This window comes from Mixophyes fleayi, chromosome 4, assembly GCF_038048845.1.
Source record: "Mixophyes fleayi isolate aMixFle1 chromosome 4, aMixFle1.hap1, whole genome shotgun sequence".
NCBI classification, from domain to species: Eukaryota; Metazoa; Chordata; class Amphibia; order Anura; family Limnodynastidae; genus Mixophyes; species Mixophyes fleayi.
The window spans coordinates 342,050,009-342,071,305 of record NC_134405.1 but is presented as its reverse complement, the minus strand read 5'-3'; the positions used below and the strand labels follow the sequence as shown (position 1 = coordinate 342,071,305).

General features: G+C 39.8%; 3 protein-coding genes across 3 annotated transcripts in view; 1 reads left to right on the top strand and 2 right to left on the bottom strand.

Moving 5' to 3' along the window:
* Positions 1-21,297, top strand: part of LRTM2 (leucine rich repeat transmembrane protein 2) — a 733,960-nt gene that overhangs the window by 16,633 nt on the left and 696,030 nt on the right. The gene's annotated exons all lie outside the window — the stretch shown is intronic.
* Positions 8,833-9,588, bottom strand: LOC142150899 (tripartite motif-containing protein 14-like). Its single transcript, XM_075206074.1, has one exon. The coding sequence runs from the start codon at positions 9,586-9,588 to the stop codon at positions 8,833-8,835; it is 756 nt and encodes a 251-aa protein (XP_075062175.1).
* LOC142150898 (tripartite motif-containing protein 29-like) lies at positions 9,617-20,379 on the bottom strand. The gene is made up of 3 exons (XM_075206073.1): positions 20,326-20,379; positions 9,813-10,782; positions 9,617-9,633 (listed from the first exon to the last, which is right to left on the bottom strand). Exons 1-3 carry the CDS (start codon positions 20,377-20,379, stop codon positions 9,617-9,619), a joined length of 1,041 nt encoding a protein of 346 aa, XP_075062174.1.

The following is a 21,297-nucleotide window of genomic DNA, read 5'->3' as shown; positions in this document are numbered from 1 at the left end:
AATTTGTATTTCCAAAGGTCCATGCTTGAAATCTCTTAAATTCTTCTGCCCAGGGGGGGCCCATTGTTGCTTGAAGTCTTCAGTTCTTCGGCCAGGGGGGCCCCATATTTGTAAGATCCACGAATCTTCTGGCTTGATTGAAGAGAAATAAAAAAGGGAGGAGCCGCCGCAAACAGCTCCTACCTAGTAGGAACTCCGACATGCACTAGGGGACCCCACGCAAAATGTTTCCCCGATTGTCACGGAACCAGCAGTAGGCTGGCAGCACTAGGGTTAATACTGAATAGAGGGGGGACCCCACGCTTTTTTTTTCTTTATCTTTTATCTATTTTTTACACTTTTGACAGCTGCCGGAAGCTTACGGTTGTATTATTATTATTTTATTATTCATTTTTATTTATAGGTCGCCACTAGGTGTCCGTAGCGCCGTACAGGGACAAACAAAATTACAATACGAGGAGAGACAGCACAGTACAGTAAACAATAAGCACAGTAACTCCGTGAGCTCAAAGCACAGCTAGGGGTGGGGGAGGGGAGAGGGGAAGGTCCGCATACGACGGAGCCCAAGAAGGAGGGCACAGAAGACAGGGAGACCCCCAGGGGGGAGAGGAGGGAGCAAGAGGGGATGGGGGGGGAAGAGGGTCCTAGAAGAGGAGGGCAAGGTAGCTGGAGAGCAGAGTTAAAAGTGGTGAAGACAGGAGGAGAGGTGACCCTGCTCAAAGGAGCGTACAATCTAAGGGGTGGGGTAGACAGACAGAGAGACACGGGGGAGAGAGGGAGAGAGGGAGAGAAGGAGGAACTGAGGATAAGGATAAGGGAAAGGGAATGAAGTGGAAGAAGCAGAAGAAAAGGTAGGAGATTAAGTGGGAGACTGGAAGGCTTTAAGAAAAAGGTGGGTTTTTAAAGCCCGTTTGACAGGGCAGTGTAGCAGTGATGTGTTTTTACAACTCGCTGCTACAACACAGGAGAGTTAGCTAACACGGGAGTGTTTTACATCGCAGCAAATCGCCAGAGATGACCAGCGATTTTGAAGATCAAGGTCAAAATCGCGGCTTGATACATTTGAGAAAATTTTGACTAAAATCGTGGGTTATCACCTGCGAATTGCCGTGATTTTAACATGCTGGAAAAATCTGGACCTTGATACATTTACCCCCTAGTGTTGTCTAAAATATCAGAGAGTTTTTCTTTTTAATGTGAAAATGTAATTTCATTGTTATATACTAGATATAATTTAGAAGTTCCATCTATTGAGAGGACGAATTTAGCATGATTACCACTATTCTTTCTTCTCACATTCTTTCATTACATCTCCCTGTGGCTCAGGAGCTTAGAACATGTAGCTATTGACCAGCAAACCTGGGTTTGAATCCCATTAATATGTTTGAAAATTTACATGTTATTTTATTTTTACTTTCATTTGTTGATTATATAATATTATTGGACATGTTTTGATTGTTCGTTTTATTGATTCTATTATCTTCTGGGGTCTCATTTTTATGTTTCTTTTTCTTTTTTGTCTATACTCAATTAGGAGACTGTGGTCATTATTATTATATATTTTATTATCCATGATTGACTGCTATAGGTTACGGTTTTGTGTGATTATTACAATTTTAGGTGTAACTGGATTGGCTTACTTCACCACCCGGTCTGTAGGAGGGGGGGGGGAGGGGGAACTGCAGGATCTTTTTCCTGCACAGTTTATCTGGGTTTCTTTCGCACATTCGGTAACCGACTGTTATTGACGACTCCTACTGGTGTCACCGGCCACCAGACACTCGCCGAATGCGAATGCCAACTGCTCAATAGTTGTAGGAGAATTTGGCTGCCACCCCTGAGCTCCGTTTCGGCACCCAGCACTGCTTACTTCTGGAGTAGCTGGTATAGCTGCTGCAGCGCCTCTTTGCTGTGGACTGACGGATACATCCTGACTGCTTACCATGGGTCAGGACTGCTGGGTAGCAGACAGAGCGTTGATACAGAGACGCTGGGTTCAACACAGGACAACTGGGGAACAGATTAGAGTGTAAGCTTTTATCTGTTGGTCACAGGATACAGCAAGTAATAGTAGCAGGCAAAATCTTCAAGCAGCATTGATGTTTATTGCTCAAGTTTGTGGTACTGGTGATCATCCAGAAGATCAGATGGAAAATGATACATTACATGGTCAAACAATGTTCCTTTTATACAGTTTTGGACACAGCCTGGCAGGAGATAACACAACCCCCCTATCCTCGCTGACACCAAAACATCTGATATATCATATTCAAAAATTACCATTTGGATGTGGTATATCCTCTAACTTTGGAGCTAACGCAATTTAAACTTTAGCAAAATTTACACTAATCTCTGGTTTCCTAAAACTTGGTGTTAAGTTTCCTATATTATTTGCATCCTGTCTTAGAGAGATAGCAAGTCTAATTACCCCCTCATGTGCTTTCAGGTTCAACAGATGTGTTGGTCACTCAGAGATGAAAATAATTAATTAATTTAATTTAGGATTTCCTTTCTTACAAAAGCACATTTCCTCCACCATGGCTTATGTCTCAGAAATCAAAACATTTCCTATACAGTAATACAACACAATATTTAAAAAAATCAGTACATTTGCAATGATATATAGTGGTGCACTGCACCCCTAAGTAAAATAAATATCTACAATAAATTATTTATAAGTGATCCTGCCACATTAGAGTAGTGAACATATGAAGTGAGAGAAATGTGTGTCATTTGAAGAACATAAATTCACTTAGAACTGCATAGTTATGCTGCAGAATTGTAGTACAAATGGTTAAATGATGACAAAATATTATCTCCAGCCGCTCATAATAGTTTGTTTATTATAAATACTGTTTCTAAGCTAATTTGCATTTTTGAATGTATTTATAGAAGAATTAAATTTAGACTGGAAAGTTAAATAGTTTTAGTTTAGATTTCCATATTCTTTTAAACAGGTGAACCTCTCAGGTGTTTGCATTCACAATGAGGACTTGGGGATTGGAGGAGACAAACAACTCCACTATATAGAAACGGATCTCTGACTGTGGGGCGTCTTTGTTAAAGTCACGAACTAGTGACAAAACGCGTCAGTGGGGGAGCTGTACAATCCCCACATCATGATCGCTTTTATCAAGAAGCATTTCCTACTTGGTATTTCATATCTAATATTGCTGCACATCTTCCTTTCATCTGGGACCCTTACTGCTGATTGACATGTGTAACAAGGTGCACAGTGCCTGATTGGGGGGTGATTCAGGCTGTATGAAGATCAAGAGCTGGGACACTCTTCCCTTAACAGCCACATCAAGATCGGGTAAGACCGTTCCTTAATTCTCTGATACTATTGCAACATAAGAACATTTTGACTTTCACATTCATTCGGGTCCCGTTTGATTATCAATTGGTGCAGAATAGAAAGCACCGAGAGTTTACTAAAGATCTCTGTTACTGTGGGAGTGAGCGGCCACTCACTCAGAGTATCTGCACAGCTTTTACACACGAGTCAGCGCTACATATGAGACTATTCAGTCTCACATCTAGACATGAAGATTTTTTTTTTACTATTATTATTCAGATCACAATTTGAGACATCATTGTTGAAAATTCACATTATTCTCATATTTTTACATTTGGTTTTGTTTTATCATACCATGGGGTCATATATGGACATTGAGAGGTGTGTTTTATTTGAGATTTGAGAATATTCGTTGTAATTATTAATACTGTGTTTTAAATTCACCATCCGTTATAATAATATGTAATAAATAAGGTTTTTTTCTGATATTATTATTCCATACTATTTACTGCCAGTTATTTTAAATATACCCGCGTTTTCCCTCTCATTCTCATCCTTTGAAGTCCACACTATCCGTCTATTTTATCCTCTCCACCTTCGTGTTGCTGTCATTTACCACCCCCAGGTCCAGTTTCCCAATTCCTTGACAATTTTGCGGCCTGGTTCACTTATTTCCTATCCTTTGACCTGCCTATGCTCATACTAGGCGATTTCAACATTCCCAGTGATAATCCCACTGTGTCTTCTACCACTGAACTTCTTTCACTTACTTCCTCCTTTGGCCTCTCCCAGTGGACCTCATCTCCCACCCACTGTGATGGACACAACCTTGACCTTGTCTTCTCCCGCTACTGCTCCATCTCTAGTTTTTCCTTCCCACCAGGGGCAGATTGGGAATTTAAAATGGCCCTGGAATAAATTTTGGATGTGACCTCATGTGGGCGGGACCAAATCAACTGTAGGAAAGGCCAACACTAAAGTAGGTGGGATTAGCACAGTTATCCATTGCCACATTGGTGGTAGGTGAGGCTAAATCATCATGCAATGGTAGGCAGAGTCATGTCAACACAAGGCAGAACTAATACACAAATAAAAGACTATAAAATATTGTGCTCTACCCAAAGTATTTAAAGTATGTAAAGAACTGAAAACTGGGCTGTGCCACATTTTGTAAACAGTTTGATCCTCTGCACTCACCAAATACATTAGTAATGCTATACTAGCTACTTCAAGCTGCGGTCTATTAAAAACAGGGAATTTTAGATCCGCATACCTCAATATATAGTAAGCTGATCAACTCCAGTCTGCCCTTGTGTACAATGTGTACAATGCTGAATCACGGCTGATGGATAGGAGCAGTATGTATCTAAATCAAAGATCTTTGAAAAAGTTAGCTCCCTGCTAACGAAACGCATTAGTCTGATTCCCCTTTCATCTGGAGTTTAATCTTGAAGGGGAGAATATCATTATTATCTCTAAGGAGACTGCTTCATACTGCAAAGAAGGATTGTGACTATATTACTATCCCAAGCGTGAATGCCGAGCTGTCAATATCAATACGAGACAGCTGACTATTGGGACAACTGTTCCTCGGTACATTCAGAATCCATCTAGCGCTTGAGAATTTCTAGTTTATCCGGCAAAATTGATTTGGATACATACTGCTCCTGTCCATCAGCCGTTATTCAGCATTGTAAACTTCTATCTTGTCGGTTGGCTCCTGATAGTGGAACACTCATTGCTTCAGTGCTCCCATTGCCTATGAAGATCTCTGAAGAGACCCATTATTACTATTATCTCGGGCGCTGTATCAAGTGACACTTTCAATATTATACTCTGGACAACGCTTTACTTTCCAAATACGGATTATGAGACATTATACCTTCACGTTACAGACGTATTCTACATATGGGTGAGATCATTCCCATTTAATATTACCTGTTTACACAGGACTTGTTCTCTGAAACACTGACCCACACTGTGGTTTATGGTGTACTGGCCAGACACCTACATTGATTATATTCTATACAGATATTTGCACTTAGTGTTGTGTTTTCTGTGTTATACATTGAAACTTGTCATACTCGTTATATATGTTTATACTGTATCCTACATATGTTACACATGTGAGATCTGCTGCATTTTATATTGTTTTTAATTAATTATTAAATTACCTTTACCCTTTTTGGATGCACCCTCACACAGGAGATGCGACAAGAGGATAAGTTATATAACATTTTTTGATAATTTTAAGAGTTATACACGGCTGTAGCAAAGTAAATCTATTTGTCTCTTAGAACCATTTGTTTGGTTTTCAGTTTACATGAATGAAGATATTTCGGGTGAGAATTGAATACCTGTAAAACAGGTTTGATGAAGCTGGTAAGAGAAGTTTTCTTTTATGATTTATGACGCTGGCTGCGGGCAGTGCAGGGTGATCAGGGTGATATGAGGAAGCTTTGTCTCTTGATACTATTACAGATATAACTCCTTGTGTAACAGAGGACTTTGTAATACAATGTTACTGATGATTGTATCTGTATCCATTTGTAGAATGTCTTTTTCCATGGACATTAGATGAAAGGCTTCCAAATACTCAGCACTAAGGGCACTCCTCAACCTGAGTGTGGAAAAACTTCTTTCACAGGAGTTGTGAGTGTTCGTAGATATTTCTATCCTAGACCCGGGATGCAGTCAGAATGTTCCCACAGTTAAAAGGTCAACATTCTGAATTTTGACATGTTCATTAGGTTGACAGAGTTATAATGTCAACAGCCCCAGGCTGGTCGGCAAGATAAAAATAATAAAAAGAAAACTTTCACAATTTCAGAAGTTGCTTTCTGTACATTGCCATGTGTAAAAAAACAAACAAAACATTTGCAAATAGAACTATTCACATGAACAAAAAATCATCCTTTAGTTGCGTCCATCAATCATTGATTATACAGGTGCACGGCGAGGCCCTTACCGATGCCAGTTTGGTACTATCGATCACCCAGGATGGCATAAACCTTCTGGAGGAGTTGACGCAGGTAAGTTATTCTTCCTATCGTTTTATTTCTATGGAAACCAATGTGGTTACTGTTATAATTAAGATGTATTAAACCACTGTTGTTACTGTCAGTGTTACTTTGTTACCAACCTATTAGTCTGGTTTACTTATATATAAATATACAAACTGGTACAACTAGTTTCATCAGTATTATCAGATGTTCCTTGTTCTTCCCTCAGTCGCACACCTGGATATAAATGGATAACAGACCCCACGTGTAGACCCATTCTGTTACCCCTAGACCCTTGTTACAGCCCCCCCCCCCTGCATTATAGTCCAGTGGGTGGATTTGGGGGAGACTGCAGTACAGATGGGGGAGCAGGACGTATACGGATCTCAGTGGATTTCATATAATATGGACTTTGATGATTTATCCTCAAGTAGTCACTAATATACCTGCAACATATCTACATTTGTATTAAACACTGTTATCTGCTCAGAGAATAGAAGGGATAAAACAAGGATTATGCCTCAAGGATCTTTGTTACTGGTGGATTATAATATAGAATGTAACCAAGTTCAATAAATATGGATAAGTCTTTAAAGATTCTTTTACTATCAAAAATCTCTCAATCAAACTATAACAAATACATTTTGGACCTCTAAATATATATAATTTTTTAAATATTAAAGAACAATAAAAAATTGCTAACCTAGTAATACAAGCTTTGTGCTGACTCACTAGCGTCACCTCATTCTTCTTACTGTCCCCTGATATATACACATACTAGCTAGTGTACCTATGCTAGCCCCGCCGCAAGCATATGCGTGACATCATATCATCACGTGTGCACATGCATAGCAGAGACACTGCAGTTTAGCTTACCTGAGTAGGCAACTATGATCTGAGGACCCCGGAATACAGAGAGGGTCTTCTCTAGCTCCCAGTGTCACAGCTTTACCATAGAGAGATGTTTTATTTCTCTGCCATACAGCCGGATATCCTGCTCAGCCGGGATCACAACTCCCAGCCTACATGTGTCACTTATGTGTTACATAGATGCTGGGACTTGTAGTACCACAACAGCTACAGAGACACCGGCTGTCTAATACAGTAGTTCTCAAACTTTTTCAGTTCGTGGCACCCTTAGAATCTCCATCATTTTTTCAAGGCGCCCTCCAAAATAATTACTAAGCAGTCCCATTTTATAATTAGTTGGGTCAAAATAACTTAATAAGTACTTAGGTCAGGACAGAAATACTTAGTAAATTGTTTGCAAAAATAATACACAGAAATCCAAGGGAAAAGAATATTTATATATATTTTTTTCAATTATATATAATTGAAATATATATATTAAAGAATGAATTACAGCTAATATTAAGAGGAATAAGATCAAACAAAATAAAACAAAAACATACAAAAATCATCACTCTGTGCCCCCTGCATCCATACACTCTGTGCCCCCTGCATCCACACACTCTGTGCCCCCTGCATTCACACACTCTGTGCCCCTCTGCATACACACACTCTGTGCCCCCTGCATCCACACACTCTGTGCCTCTTAATCCTCACTCTAATCCTCATTCTTTTAGCCCCTCCATTGCTGTTTCCTATAAACATTTCCCCTCCGTGTCTTTACTTACCATACTTGGCCTTCTATCTTCTATTTCCTCTTTCTTCTCTTCTGTCTTCTTACCAATCCGGCAGCTCCAGGGACCCAGTATCCTCCTCTCTCCTGTCGCTCCTCACTGATTGTGTCGGACGTGATGACGTCACGCCCGACATTCATTGAGAAGCGAGGAGAATGCTAGGTCCTGGGCGCTGCCAGTTTGTTAAGTTGGGTTTTTTTCCCCCTCGCCATGGCACCCCTGGGAGCCACGGCGCACACTTTGGGAACCGCTGGTCTAATACAATAATGCAAGATCACAGGAACAATTTCTGCCATTTATTCACTACATTACTGACAAATCATTGAATAATAATCAAGAATAGTGGACATTAGATGACATAATAATATTGTTCTAAATTTACACATAACGTTATGAATTATTTATATTTACCATTCCAGGAATACAAACGTTAGATAATGTTGGACATAAAACACAGCTGCTACATAAATGGCAACTGTAATGACCAAGTGGTAAGTGCAGGGGAGGGGGTGAAGCACTGCAAGTCTTGTAATTTTGGCCCCAAAATGATGTGATTTGCTACAAATTGTGTAATTAAGGTTCCCCTGTACCACTCTTGTCTCTAGTAAGAGGACGGGATCGGGGGAAAGGCCTGCTCTCCAGGGGGTCTGGGAGAACTACCTGAAATTCTGGTGTCTCCAGGACATTCCTGGAGATAGACAAGTATGACCTGCTGGAACATTGTATGCACAAGATTGTACACTTATTACTTATACTAGGATCATGATCATCATATATATATATATATATATATATATATATATATATATATATATATATATATACATACAGCTGTAGCTCCACCTACTGCTCCACTATATGCAATAAATGTTTCACCGATTCCCCCCTGCTATGATATCACTGGTCTCTGGGTGGATTGGACTCCCGCAGATATCTCTATACAACCGTCCCATACACCTAATATAGCATGAAGGGGCTCAGTGAAGGTGGCAGTGACGGTGTGTAAGTGTCTGATCCGGTCACACAGAGAATAAAAGGACAGCTGTCCATCTTCATAATCCAGATATATCCTCACTCTATCATAGGGAATATTGTCAGGTAAATAGATAACTTTATTTTCATATGTCACTGAATACTTATCATCTTCCCTATCCAAACACCAGGACTTGTTATTACATCCAATGAGTGACTGTTCTCCTTCCCTGTCTATACTGGGATAACACATCCCTACCCTCCAGCTAAATGATTTACTGACCTCTACTTCCCAGTAATGTTGCCCTGAGGAAAATCTCCTGGTGCTTATTACCTGAGGGTCATACTGAAATCTCCCTGGTGTGTCTGGATATTTCTGGTTTACTGACCGGGATGCAGTTTTCCTGTCACCTGATATATGTATATATTTACAAGCTGTGTTTACATCCAGTAAAATGTCTGTAGCTTCCTGTACATTGACCAATACATTTATACCTGTTATTTTATAAGATAATGTGTATAATTTCCCTAAGATGAGACCCATATCCAGATCTCCTACACCATGGACCTGGTCATCATGTCTCTCTCTGTCCTCAGTATCTCCCTCCTCAGTATTATGCAAGTTATCCATGTGTGATTCCTCTTCGTGTACAACAGTCACAGAATCAGTCATGCTTCTCAACTCCTCAATATCACACAAGTCACCTGCGTCTTGTTCCTGTAAGACAGTCACTGGATCAGACATGTTACACAGCTCCTCACTGTTTTTCTCCTCGCTATCTCCCTCCTCACTATCTCCCTCCTCACTATCTCCCTCCTTACTATCTCCCTCCTCACTATCTCCCTCCTCACTATCTCCCTCCTCACTATCTCCCTCCTCACTATCTCCCTCCTTACTTTCTCCCTCTTCACTATTTCCCTCTTCACTATTTTCATCCTCACTATCTCCCTCCTCACTATCTCCCTCCTCACTGTTTCTCTCCTCAATATCTCCCTCCTTAGTATCTCTCTCCTTAGTATCACATGATATATCATCTAGTTCCTCATTGTTCACAAAGAAAGTCACTGGATCAGTCATGTTACTCAGCTCATCAGTATCACACAAATCACCTGTGTCTGGTTCCTGTGAGACAGTCACTGGATCAGACATGTTACACAGCTCCTCAATGTGATGCATCTTCCTGGACAGCTCGTCCTTCTTTATTTCCAGCTGCTGGATCAGTTCAGAGACTGAGAGTAAAACGTTCTCTTCCTGCCTGGAGATCTCACTCAGGACTCTCTTTTCTAGGTCTCTCAGCTGTCTCCTGATGTCTCTAAACAGGGCACTGACTCTCTCTGTTACACCAGCTGCTTTTTCCTGATCTTCTCTCCTGCGCTCCTGCAGACTCTGGACTATTTTCTCAGTCTCCTCTCTTTTTGTGGTCAGTTTCTGCAGAATATTTCTCAGTTTCTCCTTCTTCTTCTCAGAGGCCACATCAAGTGACTCCATCTGATGTCCTCTGTGTTCCCCAATCAGACAGCAGGACACACAGATACAGGCAGAGTCCTCAGTGCAGTAATACTCCAGGACCTTCTTATGGACATAACAATTTCTCTTCTCCAAGGAAGTGGTGGGATCAACTAAGACATGTTCTGCTGACTTGTGTGTCCTCCAATGTATATCACAGAGAGAAGCTTCACACTTGAGGCATGTTTTAAGAGCAGGTACTGGAGAGTGGACACAATAAGAGCAGAATATCTCAATTTCCTCCTCTGGAATAGAACGGACATGTTCTGCTATGTCGCGCAGATTCTTGTTTTTCTCCAGAACAGGACGATCCTGAAACTCTGCTCTGCATTTAAGACAGGTATAAACTCCAGACCCCTCCTGTGTATCCAGCACACGATCAATACAGACCCGGCAGAAGCTGTGTCCACATCTCAGTGTTACTGGATCAATGTTCAGGCAGATGGAACAGTCCAGCTCCTGTCTCAGATCAGCAGACGCCATCGCTGACAGCAGAAGAGAGAAATGAAAGTGTCTCTGACACTCAGACACCAGTGAGATCACATTCTCCGCGCAGGGCGAGGCTGAGCTTGTCACTCACATTATATCTATAGACTCAGTTTTACTAAGGGGCAGAGGTACTACATAAAGGAAAAACATTTTATTTTGGAAATAGAAAAGGTTATTTAATAAACTGAAAATTATTAATTTTGCACATTTACAGGGTTGAAAGAAAATGTTAATAAAAAATAAAGTTAGTTCGGACCTTATTTATCAATCCTCTTACTACCATGGTGTCATATGCAAGCTAATTACTAGACATTGTGAAAGTCAAATAATTGGATGAAGTAAGCTAAACGTGGTTTGTTTGCTTAGTGTACACATGTGTCCCTGTATTGCCACATGTTTAAATGGTTGTATTGATAGATAGTCCTGTTGTATTTTATAGTGAAATGAATTGTTAAAACCTCTGAGAAGTTATTACCATTTGGGAAAGTACTTTTCTGTACCGAAAACAAAGGTGTATTGTATGTATATATAAATTGTGTGATTGTGAAGACACTGGTTAAGACAAAGGTTGTTTTAAAAAAAACAGGGTATAAAAATTGATGTTGTAGTGTACGTGGTGATATGAAAACAGAGTTTTCATCATAATCGCAATTGTGATTGCATAAGCTTGCAGATAATTAGTACCTGCAGGCTGTGTGAACGGACGGCACGTTTGGCATACGCACATGATTCTGAAATTGTGGATGGTGAAGAGGAAATACACTGGAAAGGCTGGTATTATTCTATATCTAGTGCTCCCAGTGGTAGAGAACTCGACAGGAACGTCACTGGAAAGGCAGGATATTGCAATGTTGATATTTTCGTGCTCCCAGTTGAACGTGACTGGATTAGGGGACCTCATTGGGTACGCTGACAATCGCGTGTATTGTTTGGTAATACACAGTGGAGAAGAAGTGAGTGGACGCAGCTTACGGAATTTATCCATGGCCACAACAAATCTGTTGCGAGAGTTTTGCGCCACGGAGTGTTGAGGATTCCATTTCCACATAGGTGCTAAACAAACGCGTGAGATGGCCAATGTGACTGACATACAGGTCAAAGTAGGCCCGATAGGGTCTGTGTTTGTGAGTAGGGACTATAAAGGTGATCAGTGAGTCAAGATGATCAGTGGATCAAGATGACCGATGGATGTGTGAAACCCTTTCTCAAGGTTGGTAGTTTTGATCCAGAGGTAGTAAATACGGTTATAGATAAAAATGTTTGTGAAAGCTGAGAATTAAACTGACTGTTTAAAACTGTGGCAACAGTAAGGGAGCATGGGGCAGGATAGTACGTGCGCAGCGGAAAGTAGCGCTGCGAAGTGAAGAGAAGCGAGCACAGAGCGTGCCCCTGCCGCCATGCGGGCACGGGAGGGAAAGTATAAACCGAATTAAAAAAAAAACTTAAACAGAATATCAGTTACATTTTTTTTTACCTGTATAACTGTTCGGAGGAAGATGAGTAACGTAAATGTATTTTTCTTTTGTGTTTTGTTTCTGTTTGAATGTTTGTGTCAAAGCCCCGTAATAGGAGTACAGTAAGTGCCACATAGGCAAGACAAAGGGGAAGCAATTGAATCTATTGAAACCATTTTTTTTTAAACAGTCTGGAGAGAGGCTTCTATTCCATTCATTGGCAAGCTCAATATGTAAAGTGACATCCCCCACCTTATGGGGATAATAACTAAAGTGCAGCCTGGGAAAAGAGGTGTGCCATGTATTATTATTAGGAAAATACGTTTTTTTGTGCCCCTGTAATGGCTTAGTTTCAGAAATCCTAAAAGGAAAAATAAGGTTTCAAATGTATGTACTATTAGTAGGTGAGATATATCCTTTGTGTAGAGACAATGGTTTTAGCTAATTGACCCTGGTTGCAATGGGGCTATAGAGTTAGAACAATACACAAGACTAGAGCTAACAGTTGTTAGGGATAACTTTACATAAGAAACAGTTGCTGCCAATGAATGGATACAGTCTGTGGTTTTTTTTTGTTTTTTTTGTATTTTTGTTGATTTTTGTTGTTGGTTCATGATAAGGATTGAAAGTAAAGAAATGAAAATGTTTTGCTTGTTTTTATGATACTAATTAAACTTTGTTTTTTCCTCTTCTTTAGACAACAAAAGCCAGAGAGAGATATATTTATTAAATATAGAGATACAAGTGAAATGCAAAATTAATCCCTTAAAAGACAAGTTAACATTGGGTCATTGTAGCCCTCGCTATTCTAGTTGCGGCGGCTCATGATAACTTATTTGGCTGGGATTTATTATTTAAAATGAAGTGTGTGTATATACTTTGCTTCTAATGTTGTTTTTTATGTATTCCAGGAAGACACACATGGAAGATACAGAGTATGCGTCACAAGGGTTAATTTGCACTTCACTGTTATAGCCACAAGTCCATCACAGGTTGTATAGTTATTGTGATCAGAGATACCGGGTTCCTTATGAACTAACGATGGACGACACTGGATTGGATGGGTAATGTAACTCTCTATTAAATTTATAAAGAATGAGGGAAGGGTTATAGATTTATTAAGATTTAAGGGGATCAATGAAATAGTTAAGAGTCAATCCCCCATAGTGCCCAATCCAGCTGTCATCTTACATTAAATCTCCTTTTCTGGTTTCTTTCTTTCCTGTTTTTCTGCAGATCACTTCATTATTATTATTCTTTGCTGTCTTATTTCCCGTTCTTTACACTTCTGTCAATACCTCAGTCTTTTCTTATAAAGAGGTACAAAAATACATAGACACTGTCCCAAAGGGTTAAACCTCAATATCAGGACACAAGCCTGGCGTTGCTGTTTTCAATCGTTCCAACCAAATAAGTGGTGCAGTATGAAAAATAAAACTTCTGTATCCTGATTTGTTTATATCATCAGTGTTTGAAATTAAATATTTGTTTATTTATTTCTCGGTAACAGAACATGAGGTTGAAAAAAAGGATGGATCACAGCCATGCCAGACAATGGTCCAATACTTGAGATAATGTCTCACCCACGGGGCTAAGACATTTTTGACAATGGACAGAATTAGGGGTACACACACTATACTGACATAGTCATGAACAGGGCCATTTTAACAACATTATGGGCCCCCGGGCAAAGCAGTGCTCTGGGGCCCCTTGATATAGATATAGATATATAGATGTACACAGATACAGATATAGATATAGATATATAGATGTACACAGATACAGATATAGATATAGATATAGATATATAGATGTACACAGATACTTGCTCAGTGACCCTTGAAGGTTTTTTTTGCAGGTTTTTTTCTTTTGCAGGATTATTTATTCTCATTAAGAGCTGTGCCCATGGGGCCCCCGGGCAGCTGCCCATCGTGCCCAGTGGAAAAGATGGCACTGACTCAGCTCATTCTGCTGGGGGTGTTGGAGTAGGACTGGGTACAGGTAATTCCAAATTCCACTGACGACACAAAACGAATATAATAGAACAGCTTTAAAACTTGCTTTCAACTTTAGCCACGGGCCACAAATGGGTCACTTTTGAAGGTAGTAAATATTATATGTACAGGGACAGACAGACATAAACACCTGTGGACCACATGCATTTAATTCCAAAAGGTGCGTGTGTTCCTTTAAGACTGAATAAATATAATTATAATATCTATTGACAATTATATGAAACATGAGCTTTCTCTCTTTTCTTTTTTGTTCGTTATTAAAGTGCAAAGTAAATTTCTGTGTAATTTATCTGTAATTGTTTAGTAACCAAAAACACTCCACAATTCAATACCTGACACTCCTACAATAAATGTTTTTCATTTTTCCTCCCAGAAAACCTGTCTGCCCGGTAATTCGTATTCCTAATCATGGCATCAGCCGTGTTCACGCGCTTTGTTCAACATTTTTCATTTTCAGTTACAAAAGAGCTTTTTATTTTAGGGATGTGAAGGGGAATTATGCTGTATTTATGCCCTATTTGTGCCTTTGTTGCCTTGTGCCTTTCTCTGTAATTACTTGGTAAAACATACGATTGTACAGAAAATATAATGCAGGAGTTTTGTGCCATCTAACCCACAATTTGCCTGATATTAATCTCTAAAAATGCCCGTACACGGCTGAAAAGCCAGATCTGTGTCAGAGTTAGTCATACATGTACAGACACATGTGTGGTAAGATTCGGCCATTCTGTGTTTGGGCCGATGGACAACAGGCTATATTAGCGCGGTCGGACAACGACCACATAACGGGAGTTAATTGTACAGCACGCACGTCCTTGCGTCGCCCCTTTAACAGCCGCAATCACACTGTCGCCGTGGAAACCGATGCCATTCTGGGAGCCGGGATCTTCATGCTTTGAAATGGTTGCACTTTCGTTTTTAAAACAGTCGTCAATTGTAGCGTGTCGAGTGTCAGAGTTTGGGGATCCTCGAGTCCTGATAAGTACTGCCGTTTTTTACGAAGCCGAAATTTGGTACCCAACCCGGATCAGAGGATGCACACACTGCGACTTGGGGTCAGTTATGTCTATTTAGGTTATGTCCCAGCGTGTGTTATGTAATTAGACAAAAGTTCTTATCTTATTCTAATCTCAAAGGTCCATAATCCTTAGTGGTCTATTTATCCTGCGTCGCGCTCCGCAATGGATGTCGGGCGTGACGTCATCACGCCCGACATGCACTGCGATCACGACGGAGGAGGAGACCAGGGAGGGAGCCATATCGCCAGCTGACAGCACGGTAAGTATTTTCTTCTTTTTTTGCAGGGTTTTTTTTTTTTCCTGCCTCCGGAGGGCCCCCTTGGGCTGCAGGGCCCCCGGGCACCTGCCCAGCTTGCCCAATGGGAAAGACGGCCCTGGTCATGAAGGTACCTAAAGGTTGTGCTTTTATGCTTATAGAAGCTGCTGATTTTAAGCAGGAGGTTTGTTGTGTAAATATGATTCAAGTTTTATAGATTTCATGCGGTATTTGCCCTCCAAAGTTCTGCCTAAACTACATATAGGTAAAGAGTTTGGTCTCATATTAAAGCTTATTTCACCAACATTAACCTGGTTTTGACAGAGTAGCGATTGCATTTAGCAAGTTATGAGCCATATGAAATTAGTACTCAAAAGTACTTTGTTTATGGGTCAGTTTAAACTGATTATTCGTCAGGAAGAAACGTAGGCAACAGTTGGAGTAACTATAAAAAAGGTAAAAAGAATCAATAAAAAAATAAAAAAAAAGCGCTCCACTTTAGAGCTGCTTGTAGCTACCTCTGGGCAAAAACACCTAATAAGCCCCAAACATACAGTATGACAACAAACAAATATGAGGAACTGACAAGCGCTCCTATTACCTAGAGATCTGGGTGTGTCAATCACATAAAGTATACACAAGCATCTAAGGTAAAATGCAGTGTGTACTACTTGTAAACCATCTATTGACCCATATTGTGTGAGAACTCTATTGTTTATGGGTCATATGTAGTTTATGCTGCTCATGTATAATACCTCTGTCCGCCGGATTTATATATATTGTTTGAGGACTATGAGTACTATATCTAACCATTGAGGACTATATGACCTATGGGTTACAAGTAGTACACACTGCATTTTACCTTAGATGTTTGTGTATACTTTATTCGATTGACACACCCAGATCTCTAGGTAACAGGAGCGCTTGTCAGTTCCTCATATTTGTTTGTTGTCAACAGTTGGAGTAATTTGCCTCCCACCCTTGGAAAAGATCAAATGAACTGACCTATGACCAACAGACAACTGGAACATCGTTAACCCTGGTCCAATGAAGACCTCTCTTAGTGTTATCCGTGCATATTTGTGACATCATCACTGTTTATGTTAATCCATACTGCATATATGCAAGCTCCCTGCACCTGTTCTCCCTCTTCCTGACAACAGACAACATGACTGTAACTGAACCTGGGCCCAGGGGAAGCGCCCGCGTAATGTATTCGGTTTATAATTTCCAGTTTATTATTAGATTTTATTTAATTTACTGTCTATTCATTATCTTGCTTTGCTGACATCCTGCTATATTTGGCTATTAAATCTCTTTGTGCGTTGAAACCATGATAATCGCATTGGACAGTGTTTATTAGTAGCGATAAAAGGAACATAACATCATATATGTAACACCCCCTTTCCTCGGCTAGGGTCTGTGCCGCACAAATGTTAGCTCTAGTTCTTTCTGCATGGGGCTGATAATTTCTGGGTGCAGGGGGCAGCAGCCCTGTGATAACCACCCTGGGACTGGATTTTATCATAGCATGGGGGTCCCCACTCTCCTGGTCTCAGTGTTATAGTGTAAACATGCCCATGCTGACAAGCACTGGTGCCAGTTAAGGATTTGGGGATAGGGCACTCTGCCCGTTTTTTAATACATTATTTGTTTAATAGTTAGTAACACAGTGCACAGTACCCACCAGCCATGTCACCCATGAGAAACATAGAAGGGCTGATGGGGATTGTCGTGGAAACAGCAAGATACTGCATGAAATGACGTCGGTACATAGGCCACCCAGTGGATGATCTATGTATTGCAGCTTGTCGGATGGGTGACAACATAACAAGGGTAGTATGGAAGGGGTTGAGAAGTGGTTCAATAGTTTATAACTATACCTGTCTTTAATCTTATTCAGGTTCAAATGTCCATCTGATACTCTAACAATGACTACCATTCTATGGCGCTCAATAGACATTAATTGGCCTTCATTATTATAATTGTATTTAATTATTTTATTATTTATATTGTCGCAATATCAGGGAAGAGATGCCGTCTACCCCACTTTTTCACAGAGCAGCCATAAAAAGTCACAGCAATCCAATATTCTGGTACAACTAGAATATATATTAAACTTGAAAAAAACCCTAAAATAACTAAATAAATCCTGGCCTGTCCGGCTCTAACTAATTCATTAGAGAATCCCGCTGTAAGTGCGGAAGGACCTAATGTCCACAAACAAACCGCAGATGTCCAGTCTAGTTAACTTAGGAACAAATAGCAGTATTCTGTCAGGTAATGAGAGAGTCATTGAGCAAACTGACAGCCTTATAAACTACACCTTGCAGGTGTAGATATTAATTAGCCTGCTGTCTGACTGGCAGGTCAGAAGACCAGAAATGGGCCTAATAAATGGAGGCCCTACCAGAGCCATAACGAGGGCGGTGGGGAAGGTGCGCCACCCAGCGCAAAAGGCAGAGGTGGTGCAGTGCCCACCCGCTATATGCAGCCCTCCGAGAGCCGTAACAAGGGTGGTGCACAATGAGGAAGTCTCCCTGCTGACTGCAGCATCGCTGATGTGCAAACAAGATGTCAGGGCGCTGTATATAAGAGCCGGCATGGAAACAAGAGGAAGCAGGATGAAGAGGCATATATATATATATTTATAAATATATATATATTGAGCCACAACATTAAAACCACTGACAAGTGAAGTGAATTACATTGATTATTTCATTACAATGTAGCTAGCTTGCGTCGTCTGTAATGTTTTGGGTTTTGTTTCAAGCATGTTCCAGTGGATTGTTTGAGTTTTTATCCAGCTGCAGGACCGGGAATGTTATTTTTTATATTTTTATTAATGGACATAGCATTTTTTCTAGGTGCAAACTGCTATATTGAGGGATATAGTTTTGTGGACATGAAGAAACATTGATTACAGATAAAGAACCTGGATGTTGGTGAGTATTACGGGGGTGTTTTTTATTTATTTAAAATAAAGATATTTTTACAACAAGGCGTGTGGTTTATTTACATTTTGTCTTGGTGCACTACAGGTACCAGCAGGTCCTGGGTGCCATGACATGCTTGCACTTGTGGTTCCCCAAGTTCCAGCATGCCCTGGCAGCCATGAGTATGGTGGTGCTTGTAGTACTACAAGCATCAGCATGCCCGAACTGTTAATGGCAGCCTAGGCTTGCTAGGACCCTAAGAGCACCAATGCAAATGGGAAACTGATTTTATGTACAGTAATAATAATCCCTTTTTGGAGTATATCATGTTTTATGGGAGATATATAGATGACATTTTATTGATTTGGGATGGTCCATTGGATTTATTGAAGGAATTTTTGGAATATCTGGACAAGAATGAATTTAATCTCAATTTTACTTCTAAAACAAGTGAATTTTTGGACTTGGTACTTGAAATTAGGGAGGATAAGATTGAGACTAAAACCTTTATTAAGGAAGTTGACACTAATAGTTATTTACATTATGAGAGTTGTCATCTTACCAAATGGAAAAACAATATCCCTAGATCACAATTCAATCCTATAAAAAGAATCTGTTCGGACAGGAATGTATGCGTATGTGCGGAACAATTACATATTTATGTGGATAGATTTAGGGGAAGATGTTACCCTGATAAAATAATAGCTGAAGCGTTGGAGAAGATGAATAGTCTTGAGAGAAAGGATATGTAGATCTATAAGGATAAAGGGCTTAGAAGTGAAATGATTCTTTGTATCACAGAATTTAATAAAGATGAAAGAAAGATAAAACATATATTAATTAATATTTAAAAAGACAAAATATCTCAAGTCTTTTATAGCACCTAACCTCTTGCGGAATGTAAGTAGCACTAGCGAGACGTTTCTTATGAAGGCTGCGAAAGGGTTCTTTAAATGTTCAAGTTGTAACATGTAAACTGGTGGCTACTTCTAATAAAAAAAAAAATTCATTCCTCTAATACTAAGGAATTTAAGATACAGAAACTAATTAACTATCAAACTGCTTCAGTTATTTATTTACTGGAGTGTCCTTGTAAACTAAAATATGTGAGGAAAACAAAAAAGTCTGTAAAATTACGAATTCAGAAGCATGTGAGCCATCAAAAATAAATCTGAATTGCACTCGGTGTCTAGACATTTTATTAAACATCACAATGCAGACTGTAGTGGCCTTAGGTACAAGGGAATTAAGCATGTGACGTTTGGTATACGAGGTGGAAATTTAGAGAAAAGTTTTGGATATTTAAATTAGACACTCCAGCACCTATAGGTTTGAATGAAGCTTTTAAAATAGCATCTTTCATTAACTGACCTTTTTGTCTCTATCTTTTTTAGGCCATTATAACTTCAGATCCATTTTAAATCTTATGGGGGGTATTCAATTGTTAGCCAGAACCTCCCCTCAAATCTCCCTCACTGTCAGTAACACCACAATTTCCTCAGTCTCCCAAGCTTGCTGCTTTCGTGTCACTTTTGACTCCACCCTCTGCTTTATGCCTCATATCATCATCACCATTTATTTATATCCAGACTCTCTCTCAGTTGTCATTTCCACCTTAAAAACATTGCCAGAATATGCCCTTTTCTTACTCAATTTGCTTCTAAAGCTCTTAGTTATCTTAACAGTAACCACATTGGTTTCCACAGGAAGTAAACCATGGGAAGAAGAACTTACCTGAAGGCCACACCAACTCCTCCAGAAGGTTTTATACCAGCCTGGGAGGTCCATGGTACCAAACTGGCAACGGTAGGGACTCACTGTGCACCTGTATAATCAATGATTGATGGGCACAGCTGAAGGATGATATTTTGTTCATGTAAACAGTTCCATGTGCAAATGTTTTGACATACATAAAACAGGGACATACAAAGTAGACAAAATAAATGCAAACATGAAAAAAGGGGTATGGAGGACCCTGCTCATTCAAGAGTATTAAACCAATGTTGTTACTGTCAATGTCACTTGGTTGCCAACCTATTACTCTGGTTTACTTATTTATAAATATCCAAACTGGTACAACTAGGTTTTATCATTATTATCCGATGTTCCTTGTTCTTCCGGCACTCACACACCTGGCTATAAATGGATTAATAGATGGACCCCACCTGCAGACCCATTCTGCTACCCCTAGTCTAATGTTACTGCAGAAACACAATGTATCACTGGGGCAGATAGAGTTCCTATTAGATGACATTTGTGATACGGTTTCATCAGTGCTGTTATTGTTACTGTAATTACACATGTGGTGACATAAATAAAAAGACTATTTCAAAGGACTATATATAGAGTACATTGAGGTTCACTTAAAAGTATGTTGAACTTACCGAGAATTTCAAAATATCTACGTAAATAGATTTATACCCCGATTAGCAGGAGTGTCTCTCCTGTGTAGTATTCTTTTGTTTCCGAACAATCCACATATATACACACACATACCTCAGATGTTTTGTACAAAACAACTAAAACAATTTGAATTCAGGACATTTTACCTGGATGTTTTACCCGACCTATTCACAGGGAGTGTATACAGCTGACAGTGCTCCTGACACACATATGAAACATACAAGACTATTTTTGAAAATGAATTTGTGCAACTGGCATCTAGTTGCTGTCAGAGGCTGCGTCTTCTAGAAGATTATTTTTATT

Coding starts and splice junctions, on each gene's coding strand:
- LOC142150899 (XM_075206074.1), bottom strand. CDS start 9,588: ATGACTGATTCTGTGACTGTTGTACACGAAGAGGAATCACACATGGAT.
- LOC142150898 (XM_075206073.1), bottom strand. CDS start 20,379: ATGGACCTCCCAGGCTGGTATAAAACCTTCTGGAGGAGTTGGTGTGGC. Junction 10,783..20,325: donor GGAGTTGGTGTGGCCTTCAG/GTAAGTTCTTCT, acceptor CTGGATACACAG/GAGGGGTCTGGAGTTTATAC.